The following is a 16,838-nucleotide window of genomic DNA, read 5'->3' as shown; positions in this document are numbered from 1 at the left end:
GGCAGCTTTTCTGAAGCGGGGCTCTGCTCCTCAGGGAAAGCTGTATGTACCCCGGGTTGTTTGTGATCAAAACTGAAGAGCGACGGCCCTTGTATCGGAGACATTTTAAACGAGTGCAAATTTGTGAAGGCAAAACTGGTCAAGATACAGACTTGAAATTGTAATGTGAGAAGCAGAGGGTGTTACATCAAAAGGTGAAATGTGTAATTTCTGCATCAATTTGCATTATGTACAAATAATAATGTCTTTCAAACAGGTTTCCTGAACACACCCCATGTCTGCCATTGGTCTGCCAAACAGCCCCCAAACTCACGCCATTGGTTGAGTCAGTGTTGCTGGGTTGGGCTGGTCGGGATGTTCAACAAACAGAACAATGTTTTGATAACGCCACAAAGCCAAAATGTTTACACTTTAGCGGAATCGACCAACAAATGGTTTCATTATAGCATGAAAAAAAATTACACAGTACAAGCAAATTAAACAGATAGTATGCATGCACAGGGTCAAGTGCTACACAAAAAAAGCAGTGTGGCTGTCCTGCGATTATAAAATATACATAAATCAGTTCAACATCAATGCAATTCAAATTGAGCAAAACTCAAACACGGAGCGGTTAAATCAAAAGCATCAAAAAAGGGGGAAATCATTCTGTGTTAATAAATGCGTTGTGATGCTCGAGTCTTGCGACCACGATGTCCAAAAAGCTCCAGCTTAGCCGCCACAATTATTTAGCGAAAGGTCAGGTTTTGAAGTCGAGATCAGGGAGGTCTGCCTCATGGCTTTGTTGCTAGGGCTCTGCTCTCAGGATTGCTGGAGACAGTTATTAGTATTCCCCGTAAGACTCACCCGTGCAAACACCAAATTCAAACCATGAATAATAACGCCAAACACACTTATAGGAGCCCTTTGTCACACTGCAAATATGCGACTTTTGGATACATTGTTCCCTAACCTGGGTTACTTCTTTAATTTTATCTCCCTCTCTGGGTGTCTCTCACAAAGGTAACTGCCCCTGAGAATGTGTGTTTAAAGCGCCATTTCCCTCACAAATGGGGTGAGCGGGGCTTTTAATCTAAGCGTGCAAAGTAAAGGCCCATTTCCTATGGGAACCAAGTGAGAAAGGACTCTCGTTTTAAACTCAACACTAAGAGCAAATTCAGAACTGAAGAACCGGCTCCCATACGATTCACGAGCGTGAATTTGAATTGGCCAAATGAGGCTGAACTGGAATGACAGAAAGAGGAATTTACTGAATTGTAATATACCAATATCGCAATATAGCCATACAACAAATTATGTACATTTGTCCCAAATTACAACAAAATGGGCAAGAACAGATATCTTGGCTGTTCCATCTTATAAGATTTTTGCCTCCATTTTAAAGACTTTGGGGTAAATTGGAGCATTTTTCCAGTTGCAGGGGACCATAAAATAAATGTTAATGAAATAAATCAATAATTAAAAATCAATTAACATTGACTAAAAAATGAATTATGTTTTAAAAAATGTAATTCTACTTGCTTAAATGCAAATTTGAATTCTGCTTCCTGCTTACTGCCTCAATTCAAGTTCAGAAACATAATTGCAATTTAAAAGGTATTCTCAACTCAATTCTGAATTGTGCACAACACTATAAAAATACATTTTACGTGATAAATGGGGCAAAAAAAATGACCAGACAGGAGGAGAGAACACTTGTATGGCCATTTGCTCCATTCACTCCTGATTAAAGAATACAACTTCCAACAGTCTCGTGCCATCTTACTAATGTCTGTCACTAATAATCAAACACAGGCTGATTAACCGCCTGCAAAAAGATTGAAGTGTTTCACCAACAGCCCAAATGTATATTTGAGCAGTGAGGCAGAATAAATTTGCATATCAGGAGCGTCTGGTGAAGGGTTGGTAAATACTCTGTTTATCTCTCATTGTCATTCCAACCAGTCTATCTAAATAGTGGCTCTTCCACAGCGTTATGGCCTAGGTAAAGTTATTATGCAGCGGCCCGGCATTATAGAATAATGTAAATAAATGTTTACGTAGATAAATAAATAAATAACATATAAACCGTTAATGCATTGTATAGAGCATTTAGGCCTCGGAAAGCCTTTAGTCATGAAAACAGACACAGTCTGACAAGAAATGGTTGTGACACTAATATCTACATAGTAAACAGACAAAGCAAGATATTGGCATTTACAAAGAGTCTTATAACAGCGAAATGACAATGTGATTTATTTTTGTTATGACTTGTGATTGAAATGCAATTATCATGTACACCAATTATAATGTATTACCTTGTATGAGTTTTTCTTCCAGGGCTTTTGATAAACTCTGACATTGGGATGTAGCTGAGGTAGTTTCTCCTATAGAGGATCTGAAAACAGATGTGAAAATGATGAACATGCAAAACAAATATATAAAATCAACCCACTTTTTTTTGCTCGTCTCCTTGAATATCTACTGTAACAGCAGTGCATTGTGTGACGCTTTGTCTGACACTCTCAGGTGAAGACAGGTACAGGATATTGACAAACTGTACATCAATGACACTGCTTTGAAGGACCTGCATGTTTTGTTTCAAAGCGCTGAGTAAAGCTAGGACATGAAGCAAATATCAAAGACCTTCAAGAGTTCTGACTCCAAAGAGGACAGAGTTAACTCTTTTTACAAGTCAAGTTTTACAAACACAGCCATAAACTTAAACACGAGAGCCAATTCAGTACTGAATTGCTTTAAAATAATTAACATAAAATCTTCCAATGCACATTAAACTTGCAAACATTGCACCTGTAATCAATTTACATTTGTGTTGCACTAAAGATGAACAAACTAAAGTAGCAGCCGATTTTTAAATATTGTAACACCGTTTTGGATTTAGAAAACACATCTCTGCAAAGATATTACAGCGTGTAATCATCGCCTGCAATGTACACTGATAAACATTTCGCACATATTAAAAAATCGTCCTTAATTGTAACATGTGGAAGAAAGCCATTGACAAACACTGTAAAATGAGCCGAGGAAGGCATCTTTACCCAAGTTGTGGTGTGGTCTCTGAACAATGGTGCTTTACAGGGGACGGCAGCCTTTGTTTCAGTTCTTCATTGACTTTAGGATTAGCTGGAAATATATAGAAGGGATATGATTAATTTCACTGCTGAAAAAAAAAAAAAAAAAAAATGCTTTTCATCACAGGCTCGAGCTCACTTCTTTTCCATTAGACTTAGAAAGGTTAGTATTAATTACAGCCTGTCAATATGATCTCGGGGTGCTTGGTGGAGAGCAATCTTTAATAACCTCTGGAGTAGAGGCAGCAAAACAAGACAGGCGGCTTTTAATTTGCCGTGTGAAATTATGCTTTAAGACTTTGTCTTTATCTCATCCACTGTGTACCAGTGCTTTACCTCGCAGTTTATGGAGGACTAATGAACGCGGGCAATTAACAAAGCGTAATCCCACCATGCAATCGTTTTAATGCTTTTCGCTATCAGAAAAGTAAACAGCCATTTAATACAGCTCAAGCCATATCAGATCCTAGTCAGGAACCGCCAATTAAAGCGTCATCTACTCAGGTGTAATTAAATAATGGTGGATAATTTAGTTCCGTGAACGGAAGCTAATTCATAAGCAAGCAACAAACAGACAGGAGGCAATTAGCAGGAACGCTGACATTCAAACGGCAGAGCCTGTTGCTCGCTGGCGGTAGGAGCCGTGGTGGAGAGCTACCCTCTAGTGGTGGAGCATCTGAGACAAGAACTTCTTAACACAACACACACACCGAGGGCTTACAGACGTTAACACTAACAATTTCACTTCTGTCAACCGCAGGTGCTTTGTGGCGTCACATTTACAAACCAAATGAGTGCAGAACATCTTCAAGAAACAGTTGGACTGAACCCAGCAAAATGCAGAATGTTTCCCTTGTGTTACTGTACGTTTCCTGGTTGGTTATTTTTTGGGAATAACTTTGTAGAAAAGGTAAGGAAAACAAATGTATTCTCAAGGGTTCCAACTTCCCAAAACACTAGGATTTTCCACAAACAAAAAATAAATATATACATAAAATAAAATAAAAAACACTCACAAAGAGCAATTTCTAGCCAAAGCAATATTTTCGAGCTTAACATAACCTACCAAAAAAAATCAGTTTCCCAGACATTTACCATATCCAATGAAATGTAAAAATTACCTAATATTTTCAATTGGAATCCTGCATCTTGGCTTGGAAAGATTGTTAGAAATTCTGGATCGAAACATTTTGTACTCCACACATCTGCTCTCATAATGTCTTACTAAAAGAGCTTAGGAAATAACTTGATGGACACTGTTTTTGTTTCCTGTTTTGATGCACACTACCTTTGGGTTTAGTAAGATCTTTTATGTTTAAAGAAATTCATAATTTTATTCAACAAGGACACATTAAATAGATCAAAAGTGACATTAAAGACTTTGATAATACAACGATTTCTATTTCAAATAAATGCTGCTCTTTTTTTAATCTTACTTTTCATCAAAGAATCCTGAAAAAAAAAATGTATCACAGTTTTCAACATTGATAATAATAATGAATGTTTCTTGAGCACCAAATCAGCATATTAGAATGATTTCTGAAGGATCGTGTGACACTGAAGACTGGAGCAATGATGCTGAAAATTCAGCTTTGGTCACAGGACTAAACTGTAATAATATTTCACAATTTTACTGTGTGGTTGATGGCAAGTGGTGGCAAAACACATCTCGAAATATGCTTTTTAAAATGCCCAACAGGCTTTAGTTTACATCGTATCAGTGAACCATGATTTACTATACTTGCTATATTGAAAGCAACTTGGACAAGATTAGACAAAAATTTGGACATGCCCATGAGTGCAGGTTTAATATTTTTGGACTGTTTTCCTGGAAGAGAAACACTGCCACTAAAGGGAAAAAAATTCTGTCAAGTGCTTGAAGTATAATCATTTTATGGATTTAGTTTTAATAAATTAAAGTCTGAATTAAGCAGTTGTAATCATACTTTATCACTAGAAAATACAAAATGAACGTATTATACAATCATTTAATACATTTCTCTTTATATAGAAACTTTTTGGCATAAAGCGTTCTTTAAAATTGAGTTAAGAACCCTGGTGTTCTATATAGAACCCCACTGAACCTTTTTTTTCCAAGAGTACACGGCAAAAGGTTCACTTTATCAACGTTTAAGAGTACACTATCAAAGCATATAAATGAACACAAAAGAAATCCACAAATCTAGCGATTTTATTTCCTGGAACCTTTAAAGATGGTATAGCACAAGACAAACGATGATCAGTTTCTTGGGAAAAGGAAAAGAAGGTCACGAAAACGATATAGCGGATGACGGACAGCATGAGAGAAAGTTGGCAGAAGAGAGCTAAGAAGACATAAAAAGTGAGTGCTCTTGGGAGGTTGTGCGCGAGGCGGGTGGGGGTGACCCCTGGGGCAGATGCCAGTGGAACGTTATCCCCGCGCTGTAAGCCAGCACACACAGCTCACACCGCTCACACGCTATTCAGCTCAGACACAGTCAGGCGTGAACGGACAACTGGCTTTTTGTGCCAAACACCACAGGGCTCCATTAATCTCAGTGATAGACTCTGAGCGGGAGCTGGCCCCGCGCACCGCACTTTCACAGAGAAAGAGAGGAGGACGAGGATGAAGAAAGACTAAAGATAGTAGGTATGGCTAAGACGCCTGGTAATCCTTTAACACTAACAAGAGAAAGCAGCTTTGGAAAAGACAGAAAGGAGAAAAAAACAACACAAAGCATACAAACCTGACCTTTTGATGTTCACGTAATTTTCAGCGAGACACGTTAAACAGTTCTCCGAAAAGATCACTTTACCAAATAAATTTGGACCGATTCATTGATTGACACCATTCCCTGAGAGAATCACCCCCAAGAAACTTAATGAAACTGATACTATCCAATAATCCGATATTGAAAAACAGGGAAGAGCTCGTTCCGGCTTAATGAAAGTTTGAATTGTGCTGAGTGCAATAGGAGGCCTGTTTCTTTGCGGCTGACGCTCCAGATGGTGAATTAGCATCGCATCTACATTTTCTACATAATCTGCAGGAGTTTCATGATAGATTAATGAGCTATTAGCCTTGGTGCTCACAGGGCAGTGCCGAAAATTACATTCACGCCAAATCTTGCAGAGTTTAACGTGCTACAATGAAGCCAATATCCAGTCATTGTGTATAAACAGTGGCACTACGGCTAGATGAGGATCTGATACAAATCAAATGATAGTTTATGCCTCTGAATAAAGATGCTATTTCAACAAGCTCAAATGATTACCAAATCACAAACTTGATATGGTTAAACAGTTAAAAGTAGCCAAAGCTGAGTTTAAGGCCACTGATTGAATTTGGGTGATTTTTTGAATGTTAAAATATTACAGAAACTAAAAAATGTAAATACTGTGGCACACTGTATCACTGTCTCAAGTAAACCAATGGTGTGAGGTTAGGGCGGGGCCAATGGCAGCAGACATAGTGAGTGTTTATAGAGGAAGATTATTTCTGCAATTCTATTTTGTGATGATAAAAGTGGATAAATAAACGATTCAGCTTAAAAATATTATATATGTGTGTGTGTGTAGTCCTGGTATTCCCTCTGTTATGGGAATAAAATGGACTTTTTTTTGGTCCCCATGAGGAAAACACCTTATAATCAGACAAAATTATGTTTTTTTAAAAATGCATTCTGTGTGTAGGGGTATGGTTAGGGTTGAGGGATAGAATATACAGTTTGAACAGTATCATTATGTTTGTGGAAAGACCGTATAAAACATGGAAACCCAACACGTGTGTCTGTGTGTGTGTCTGTGTCAAATACAATGTAATAGTCTATGACTGTGTGCCCATTAGAGTAGTTTAAAAACATATCAGTCAACTCTCTAGAAACGTGAAAAAGATACAAAAGAGGACTATCGTTTCCTTCAGATAACGTAATATTTCATCAATATTCCTTCACAGGGATAAAACATGAGTAAATAAAGAAACATTAATAGGTTAGAGGCAGGCATCAAATGTAAAAGACGGCTCAAATCTTACAAAACAGCATTTGCCACTTAAAGCCACTTTATCCTTCCTTCAAACTTTTCTCATTTCAATTTGTCCTTTGCTGTCGCTCAGTGATCTTCATTTTCCTGTCTTGTAGACTTTAAGCTAATTGCCTCGGTGGGCTACTTATTATTCATGTACAATTATTGCAGTGTAATGTCTTTAAATCCTTTTAAATGACCATTCATGCGTCGCATTCATTGAAAATGCCTTTGATGTCTGTCAAAGATGGAATTCTTCAAAAAGAAATGTCTAAGCCCAATTTCAATCGCTCGATGAGGGGGGGTTGGCGTTTCCCTCTAATATAAACTAAATTCCATTAATTTTTTAAGCTGCATTTAATGCATTTCCTCCGCAAAAAGTTTCCAGATTCTTCAGGCTGTCATTTGTATTCCAGCTGACTTTATGAATATTAATAACAGTGTTATCCTGATTAAACGGGCTTCATGCGAAATCCCTGCGAATCTACGAGCTCAGGATTCTCGTCTTACCGATTCTTTATGAATTTTGATACGGACATTAATGTGGAGAGAGTCTTAAAGCAGGTTTAATTGTACAGCATGAAAAAGGCAGACATGAACTGATTTGATATGGATAAACAGGCTCTTTTATATGGGGAGGTGTGCACAAGCACCTGGGAGCACCCCGTCGTGTAATGTGATTGTCATGGGCTGTCGTGAAGCTTTGAATGGTCTTGACTTTTCCTGGATCAAAAGATTTTATTGACTCGCTGACAGATATTAACAATAGAAACTGTTTTTTGTCAATCAGTTACATGTACTGTAGACTGATTCTATCTCACTGGAGGGCTGGCGTTTATTTTCCATTTTCCAACTGTTCATGCCGATTAGTGAAAACTGTTTCTGACTCAAACATATCTGCAACTGAGCGAACGGGAATGGAGACAAAAAAAACGACTTCATTTTTAAAACGTATAAAGTTAAACTTATAAGTCAAACTATACGAATTGGGATTCAAAAGGCCAATCTGAGGCCACAACTGAAAATGCTTTCATTTAACAAATAATAAAAAGGCTTTTTTTTTCAGAATAAAATTAGCATAAACATTTGGGTGAAAAGTTGTGTTGAAAAAATTAACATGATTTTAAGAACGTCTTAGTATTAGGAATATTGCATTAGAGTTAAACACAAACTCAACAATTATTTTATGTCTTTGTTTTTTTTTGTTAAAAATTATATTTTTTAATGGCTGCTTTTCAGTGTGGTCTCAGACTTCTGAACCCTGCTGTAATATATATATATATATATATATATATATATATATATATATATATATATATATATATATATATAAAAAAAAATGTTTATTTATACTTAATAGTCATTTTTATCTATTTGCAGAATGTCAGTCTTTGAATCTAGACCAAGACCATAATACAAATACACTATACAAATCATAACTATATATTTACAATTCAGACAGTACAAATAAAAGTTAATGATTCTTCAAATGCACCTGCTGGATGCTGAGAGTGAAGTTAACAAAAACCAACTTTGTACTCTGATTTCATATTTAGCTGAAATCCCAAAATAAAAATTACTCAACAATTCTTAACTTGTGGAACTCTTAACTAAAAATATTGATTGGCTCAAGTAGATGATTAACCAATACTGATCAAAGATAAAACTTGAGGGGGTTTAGACTGAGCTTGTTGGACCTTCAGCAAACAAACCCACTCAAATGGGCTATAAATCAAAAAGATTGTGCCCTACTTGGAAAGGTTACTTGTATTCAGTTACATCATCACCTCCGGCGACAAAAACAAAACATTTTAGTTCAAAAAAATGAATGAGACTTTGTCAACCCATCCAGATTTTACTGGAGATATGTATATAATAGTTTTGTAAAACTATTCCCTCTGAACAATCTACTGCCAGGTGGTGAGTTAAAAGATTAACTCATCAAAATAACACATTAAAAATCCTACAGGACCATCAATGTCACTTTATTGAAGGTCTATAATTACACAGTCTCTCAAATCAAAGCATAATTCCTCGCATTACTTGAAAATTCTCCAGGTAGGCCTTATGTTTCTTAGATGATGAAGACGTCTAGCAGGGAGAGTGGGATCTGTGAAGCAGGACGGGCGTAAAGCTCATTCTCAGAGCAGACGCAGTGATAATTGAATTGAGCCTGTGGGAATGAGCTAGCGCTAGCATCTCAGATCTCTCTGATGGATCCGTCCTCGGCGGCGTCTATCAGGCCGCGATTCACTGATCCTCCTGCATTAACGGGGGAGGAGAAATGACCCTCCAAATCTGCCAGGATGAGTGCCTCAATTTCCCCATATCCAGCTAATTTGGGTGCGAGAGAAGCGTGAGCCATGCTAGGAATAAAGAAAGCGCGTCCCCCACCCCAAAAGTGCCTTTAAACAGCCAGCACTGCTTTTGAATGAATAAAAGCGGGCAAAATGCCCCCCAAGATGTGCAAGAGGATAAACCCTGAATGCTCTGTATTGTGTGATTGATCCTGTCAATTATCAGTTATGACACGAGCGATATGATTCACGCCAAAAACAATTCAATTTAGCATCAAGGCTTCACTCAAATACTATTTGCAATCATTGCATAAGATACACTGAAAAAAATACAATATTAAAACGTGACAATTTTTCTCTTTGAGGTGAAAAGCTAATTTGCGATATCAGCGAGTTTGTGGCAAAGCCTTTCACAGCACTTGCATTATATTGTTCTGTCTTTTACTGGATATGATAATTCATACTCAGAAAGTAGAACTGAAGTGACATTCATTACAAGATGATTAGTTAAAACGTTTCAAAATGCACCTGGATTCTTTTGCATTTTATGACTTTCATTTGAATAAAAGACTATTTTATATATTCCGTCATTGAAGACTTCTTAAAAATAGTGTTAAAATATCATCTCTTATAGGTTTCATCCTACAATTCTGTGCATTGCAATGGTGAATGCAGTGTTATTGCTCATATCATGTTAACAAAAGAATGAGTTAGAAAAGGAAATCAAAGTTGTATTATTCATATCAAATTTGGAAATAGTGAAAATTTACTTTCATGCATGCTTTATATTCACGAACTGACCCTTGACCTCCAACCTCAATCACCCACTCACACCACAGAATGCTGGTTTTGTCTCAGTTGTACTACCACTACCAATAACCTCTTAATTTAATTCCTATATTTCAAACAACCAAAAGTTCAGGGGTTCACTAAACTCAGCGTAAGATTAAATATTTGTACCAGTACTTCTCTTAAACATTGGTTTTACGCCAATGCTTTCATTATTTAGAAAATGATTCATTTCAATCCACCTGGAGCAAATTTTGCAGCTTTCGACAGCATGATTTGCTGACAAAGTAAGGTTGTCACAGTTATTCATCAAAAATTAATTTTAAAAGGTCTGTATTTGTAAGCACTTAGACAAACAGCACATTTTATTTCAATTCTACAATTCGATGTCAAGAGTGAATATTTCAGCGATTGGATAATTCATCTGCTGAATGTAACCTCAAAATTGGCTGTGTAAATATGGACTAAGCTGAGATTTGCATTGGCTAACATTTGGGAGGGAGAACAGAGTTATTTAAGGATGAGCTTAATGCAGTCGATATGCGAGCAAAGGAAGGTTTCGCTCATATTTCAAACACTGTTACACACTCACAGTTCTGGAGCACAAAAAGGCAACTCAATTCACGTTTTTTAACTGATGTTTTCCCTCAATATTTCTTTGAAATCAAAGATCTGAAGAAAGGATGCATGTCTTTCCTGCAGAGGTGTTCTGTGTGTCATGATAAAAATATTAATATTTCATTTGTCACCACCCTTGCTCATGCGCCGATCAAAACAAAACAAAACACTTCAACTGCATTCCTTTCCACATACGAGTTTAAAAGCATTTTAACTTGGGCACAGAAACATAAAGAAAACAATGCCTTATTGTGGCATGAAAGATTGTGAAACTAGTGCAAGGTGGCGTCACCAGCCGTGAAGCTGTTATTACTCATCGAAGAGACGCCAAACAGGAGAGGTGGGGCTCAGGGAAAGAGTCAACTCAAGGTCAGCTGTCTTATGAAAGACATTCCGGCCAAGTGTTTCGCCTTCTCGACTCCGTGTCGTTTCTACTGAAAGCTGCGCAAGTTTCGACTCATTATCTTACAGCCATTCTCCAATAAAAATGAATAGATGGGACAGCTTGTCTTTGTACATTTGTTACTGTCTCCTTAGAATGAATACAATTGCTATGAATAATAACACTGGATAAATAATAATTAAAAAAAGTAATAACCTGTTATATATTCCTTTTTTGCAAGTTTTGCATGTTTTGCACATTATGCGCTACAATATCTATATATCATCCATATCTACAGTTACAGACAGAATTTTTATTAACTAGGAGATATTTTTTACTTTTATCAATGTTTTCAACTTAAACTAATGCTGAAGTACATAATGGCTTCACTATCAAGGCATTTAATTTACCTTGTTAACCATACATCCACCAAAATATAATAGTATTATGAGCTAATAAACCAGTCAGATGGATAAATAAGATCATATTTTGCTTCTTTTAAGTTATCATATGTGACCCTGGACCACAAAACCAGTCATAAGGGTCACTTTTTTGAAATTTAAATTTATACATCATCTGAATAAATAAGCTTTCCACTGATGTATGGTTATGTTAGGATATGACAATATTTGGCCGAGATGCAACTATTGAAAATCTGGAATCTGAGGGTGCAAAACAATCTAAATATTGAGAAAATCACCTTAAAAGTTGTCCAAATGAAGTACTTAGCAATGCATATCCACTCACAAAAATAAATTTTTGATATATTTACGGTCCGAAATTTACAAAATATCTTCATGGAACATGATCTTTATCTAATATCCTAATGATTTTTGGCATAAATGAAAAATCAATAATTTTGACCCATACAATGTATTGTTGGCTCCCGCTACAAATATACCCGTGCGACTTATGACTGGTTTTGTGGTCCAGGGTCACATATTGGCCAATAATCATATCTGCTTGGACATACTAACAGAAATGCTAACCTTCAATATGTAGCATTTGCTATTAAAAAGCTCATAGGCTATTATTAGCACTGTAAAAAGTTTCTTAGATTGTTTGCAGGAGATCAATATTAAGTCATCGTGGCTAAACATTAGTAAAAATAGCTATAGTAACTAGATGTTTTAGTGGAAGCTTTTCCATTGTAATTTTTGTTAACAAGTTCTGGCAAACTACTCAGATGCTTCTATCCTTTTAATGACATCACAAATATTCCCATAATTTCCCTAAACATCCATCAATGAAAAAAATGTTCCTATTAAGTCAAAATTTAACCCTGCTTTTTCAAAGCAACATTGAAAGGGCTACAAAATCCGTTGTGATTGCTGTGCATGTCACCTCAGCGCCCGGCGCTAAAACACACACATAGCTAGTGGTTCGAGGATCCTCAACAAACACATCTTCCTTTGTTCAGGAAATCCTTTCTCCAACACGAACTGCAAAGCTCAACTTTGGGCAATGCAGAAGCGTCAAATCCAAACACAGCCTTTCTCTTTTTTTCACCCTTAAGGATGAGTGATGCTCGCGGTTTCGACCTGTCCTTCAAACAAACCGGCTTTAAACAGCGGGAGACTGAAGTGAGAAAACACTCCAGGACATTCCAGGGTTCTTTTCTAACTGGAGGACATTGGGGAACAAACAAAGTTCATATAAATGAGTGATATTCGGATATCACAGGCACTTGGGCGACGTCGGTGCTACTGTGGGACACATGCGGAGAGGCTTGTGGGAGGTATTGTGTGTTCAGGGATGTACATCACTGCAAATATTTACAGAGCAGCTGATGTACAATAGAGGAATCACATGACTGTCTCTTCTCGAATACATGCTCACGTACATGTGCTTAGATCAAATCTACGCCAATGATGCTCTTCTCTAACGAACGAGTTATTAAGAACTTAGCACAAAGAGGAATATGCTTCACTAACCCACGGCTAGGCCCACATGGAATGTGTATTTTTGACCTTTTCTGTGCTGATCTTGAGGGAAAATTAGTCAGAGCTCTATACTCTTATTAGCAGCTGAAAATATTATCAAATTTGACTAAATAATGAATAGACAAACATGCAAGAAATAAAGAATTATGTTAACGACAGGCCTCGTAATTCTTCAGAAATCTGCGAGAGAGTATAGGGGAGCAAAGCAATTTTAGATTTAAAGCAGGATAGTTCACCCAAAAATGAAAATTCTGTCATCATTTACTCACCCTCAAGTTGTTCCAAACCTGTATGAGTTTCTTTCTTCTGCTGAACACAAAAGAAGATATTTTGAAGAATGTCAGTAACCAAAAAGTTGATGGGCCCCACTGACTTTCATAGTAGTCCCATAAACTGTTTGGTTACCTATATTCTTCAAAACATCATCTTTTGTCTTCAGCAAAAGCAAGAAATTCATACAGGTTTGGAACAACTTGAGGGTGAGTAAATGATGACAGAATTTTCATTTTTGGGTGAACTATTCAAAAGAATTTCAATCCACTGGTCCCGCTCTCTTAATAAATTCTCCAAGTGCCAATCATATGCCCACTGAGTATTTGTCACAGGTTTGTCTAAACATTCCCAAAATACAAGTGCGTAAAAAAGCAGTAAAAATGCCAGTCTGTGAAAGTGTCCCGTCATTGTTCGGTCGGCCTCTTTTGAGAGCGTGAATGTGTTGAAAAGCCGAGGGGAGGCCAGGGCAACAGGACCAGGCACTCCGTCCTCATTACCACTTGATGTTTGAACACAGGCCACAGGAGTGACCGTTTAAATTGCTCCCTGTTCAAACAGTTCCCAAGCATCTGTGGTTCACAGCAAAGTAAGCCTTGTTTGTTTTCCTCTCTGCTTCATGGGCCATCACTAGGTCGTCTGGAATCCTGCTCGCAACTGGGTGGTAGGAGTGTTAGCAACATACGAGCGTCAGTCTGAAATCAGTACAACTCTTAAGAGTTTATGGATCATCAGAGCCCCTAACATAATTAGATTATTTCATAAATAAGACTTTAAAATGAGGGGCCAAAATATTTACTTGCCGACACAGATTATAAAACAGATACCAGAGGTAACGCAGATTATAAAAGTTCAAATAAGCCTGACGATCTTCATATTAAAATTCAAATTCAGCAAAAACTTGTTATAAATGTTAAAACTATTTCATTTCTATAGAGATTTTAACAGTTTCTTTAACAGTTTAAAATGTTTTGACATGCAAGTAAATCAAGTGCAATACAATCTTGAAGGGATAGTATAAAATCATTGAACACACACACACACACGCACACACACACACACACACACACACACACAAATGGAAGAATCTCACAAAATCTGTTGAGAACAGATTTGAGATCTGACGTATTTCTCTCCCCCAAATCAAAAGTAAAAAATAAGAAAATATATTATCTAAGAATAAAATCAAAAAAGAAAATATGTTTAGTATAAAGAAAATGACCATTAATTCTTTTGCTTTGTGACATTTAATGACAGATAAGCACATTTTCTCCCAAACTGTAATACAAAACTACAATTATATATTATGTAAATTGTCAAGCATTTTTACATTATGACATTGTTATAGAGCAATTTATGCTGATTTAAATAAAAAATACTTTTCTTACAGCCATTTTTACAGTATTTACTATTTACTAGGGATGTAACAATATATTTTCACAATATATCGCAACACAAAAATGCAACAATCTTGGATAGTGACAATCTGTATTGTGTATAGTTCACACAAAATGAAAATTACTGTGTGAGAAAAAAAATCAAGTTTACAGAGTTTTAGTGTCAGTACTACATTAAACTATATATAATGTTGAATATAATGTATAATAATGCAATTGGGGAATATTTGTGGGTCCTGAAAATGCCAAATGCCAAATGCCTAACCCTAACCCTTTACTTTATTTACTTTGCATATTTGTCTAAAATAATTCTGTATTTTCAGATTTAGAATCATGAATATTTTTATTCTGGTATCAACATGGTCCTGTGCTTTGGATTACCAGCACCAAGACCAAGCCTATTAATTTCCACCCCCAATGTAAGACCGAATTTAGCATTTTAATCAACAATCCATTTTTTTGTTAACCTTTTACCATATGTCTTGAAGTATCACAATATCATATCGTGATATGTATCGAATCGTGACATGAGAGTATCGTTACAGCCCTATTATTTAATATACTACAATGAGAATGTAATGAAGATGACAATAAATAAATAGATAAAATGTTTACATCTATTACATTATAGGGAATTTTGAAAGAATTTTAACAATTATAAGACTTGCTTATTAAGTCACAATGCAAACAATTCTAATGGTCTTCATGCAAAATATTATTTCATATTTTATCTTTTGATTTTGAAGTAAAATATGACCTGGACATGTTTTCATTAAATTGACCCAAACATCTACGAAAATTCCTCATTTCGCGAACCTTTCAAGAGATGCCAACCTCTCGTTGGGTTTTATAGCTTGAGTCTTTGTATGTTTGTGAGTGCGTTGGCCTTTCTACTAGGTTTGTTTGGTTTCAGATCACAGTAACCAGGCTTCCACAGTTAAGCAGTGCCCATCCTAGGTCTATTCCTTAAACCAACACAGAGACACAAAAGAGGAGGACAGAGCCCTGAGGAATCCCTCTGTCACTGGTGGACCACCCACTTAGGGAGCAGACAAGCCTGTTAGGCCACACGGCACTCCATTCTAGGGATTTTGAACTTCAATGGGACCCACAAGGAAGCCGCAAAGGGGTCGCCAAAGCGCCTCCTGCTCACCGTGAAGCCAAGCACGGCGGAGAGGGAGTGAGACGTGATATCAGGGTGGGTGGCTGTCGGAAAAGCCGAGGAGGACCACACTGTACCGCCGTAAACAGAGCTGAGTTGATGGGACCAAATAGTATGTTTCCTGCCTGGACGGACGCATAGGGGGAGGGCGGCGTGACGGGTTATGTCAAAGGTCGATCCACCTGCTAAGAACAAAGCTTGTTGAGACTATTTCTGCTCTTGTAGGGAAGGCCAATTCAACTCCATAGGGAACTTAGCGTGTTTGTTATGATGGACTTGGCGTGTGTGCTTTGAATTTGGACTGCAAAAGGACAGTTTACCCATGCAAGAAAACAATCCACCATCTCAGTTGTAATAACACGACCCAGCCTACAGCAGTCAGCTTATCCCAAACTACGACAGACAAATAAAATCAGCAGGGAAACAGACACAAGAGAAACACCGTCTCACTGGCGTTAAATTCAATTTAGGGTCAAAGATGTGCATTCACCCTTATATTGCTGTTCCACGCCACTATAAAAACAATCAGAAATTTGAACAACTATCATATATTCAATGGCTGATACTGATAGAGAAATTATGGCAAATAAGATGTATACAATTGTTGACATTTGAAAAAATTATTGGCCATGAAAAATGTCAAAACTTCTCAAGAAGCCATGCATAACACTTATTATAATCATCTTGCATATCCATCCAATTAATGTAAAAATAGTAAATAAATAAGCCTGTTTAAAATTATTTAATATTTGGGCACTCTTAAACTACACTCTTAAAAATGCTGGGTTAAAAATAACCCAAGTTGGGTTGAAAATAGACAAACCCAGTGATAGGGTTAAATGTTTGACCAACGTGCTGGGCAGTTTAATTTAACCCCAACTATTATTTAAAAATTATTATATGGCTG

General features: G+C 36.8%; 1 protein-coding gene across 1 annotated transcript in view; it reads right to left on the bottom strand.

Moving 5' to 3' along the window:
• The window catches only part of mipol1 (mirror-image polydactyly 1), a 92,613-nt gene that overhangs the window by 60,794 nt on the left and 14,981 nt on the right, over positions 1–16,838 (bottom strand). The window contains exons 3-4 of the mRNA XM_048190950.1: positions 3,039–3,123; positions 2,298–2,377 (exon numbers count right to left, since the gene is read on the bottom strand). Of these exons, the coding sequence (XP_048046907.1) occupies positions 2,298–2,377; positions 3,039–3,123 (165 nt within the window). The remainder of the gene's footprint in view (positions 1–2,297; positions 2,378–3,038; positions 3,124–16,838) is intronic.

The sequence above is a fragment of the Megalobrama amblycephala genome, linkage group LG5 (assembly GCF_018812025.1).
Source record: "Megalobrama amblycephala isolate DHTTF-2021 linkage group LG5, ASM1881202v1, whole genome shotgun sequence".
Lineage (NCBI taxonomy): Eukaryota > Metazoa > Chordata > Actinopteri > Cypriniformes > Xenocyprididae > Megalobrama > Megalobrama amblycephala.
This window is presented reverse-complemented; position numbering and strand designations above follow the sequence as displayed.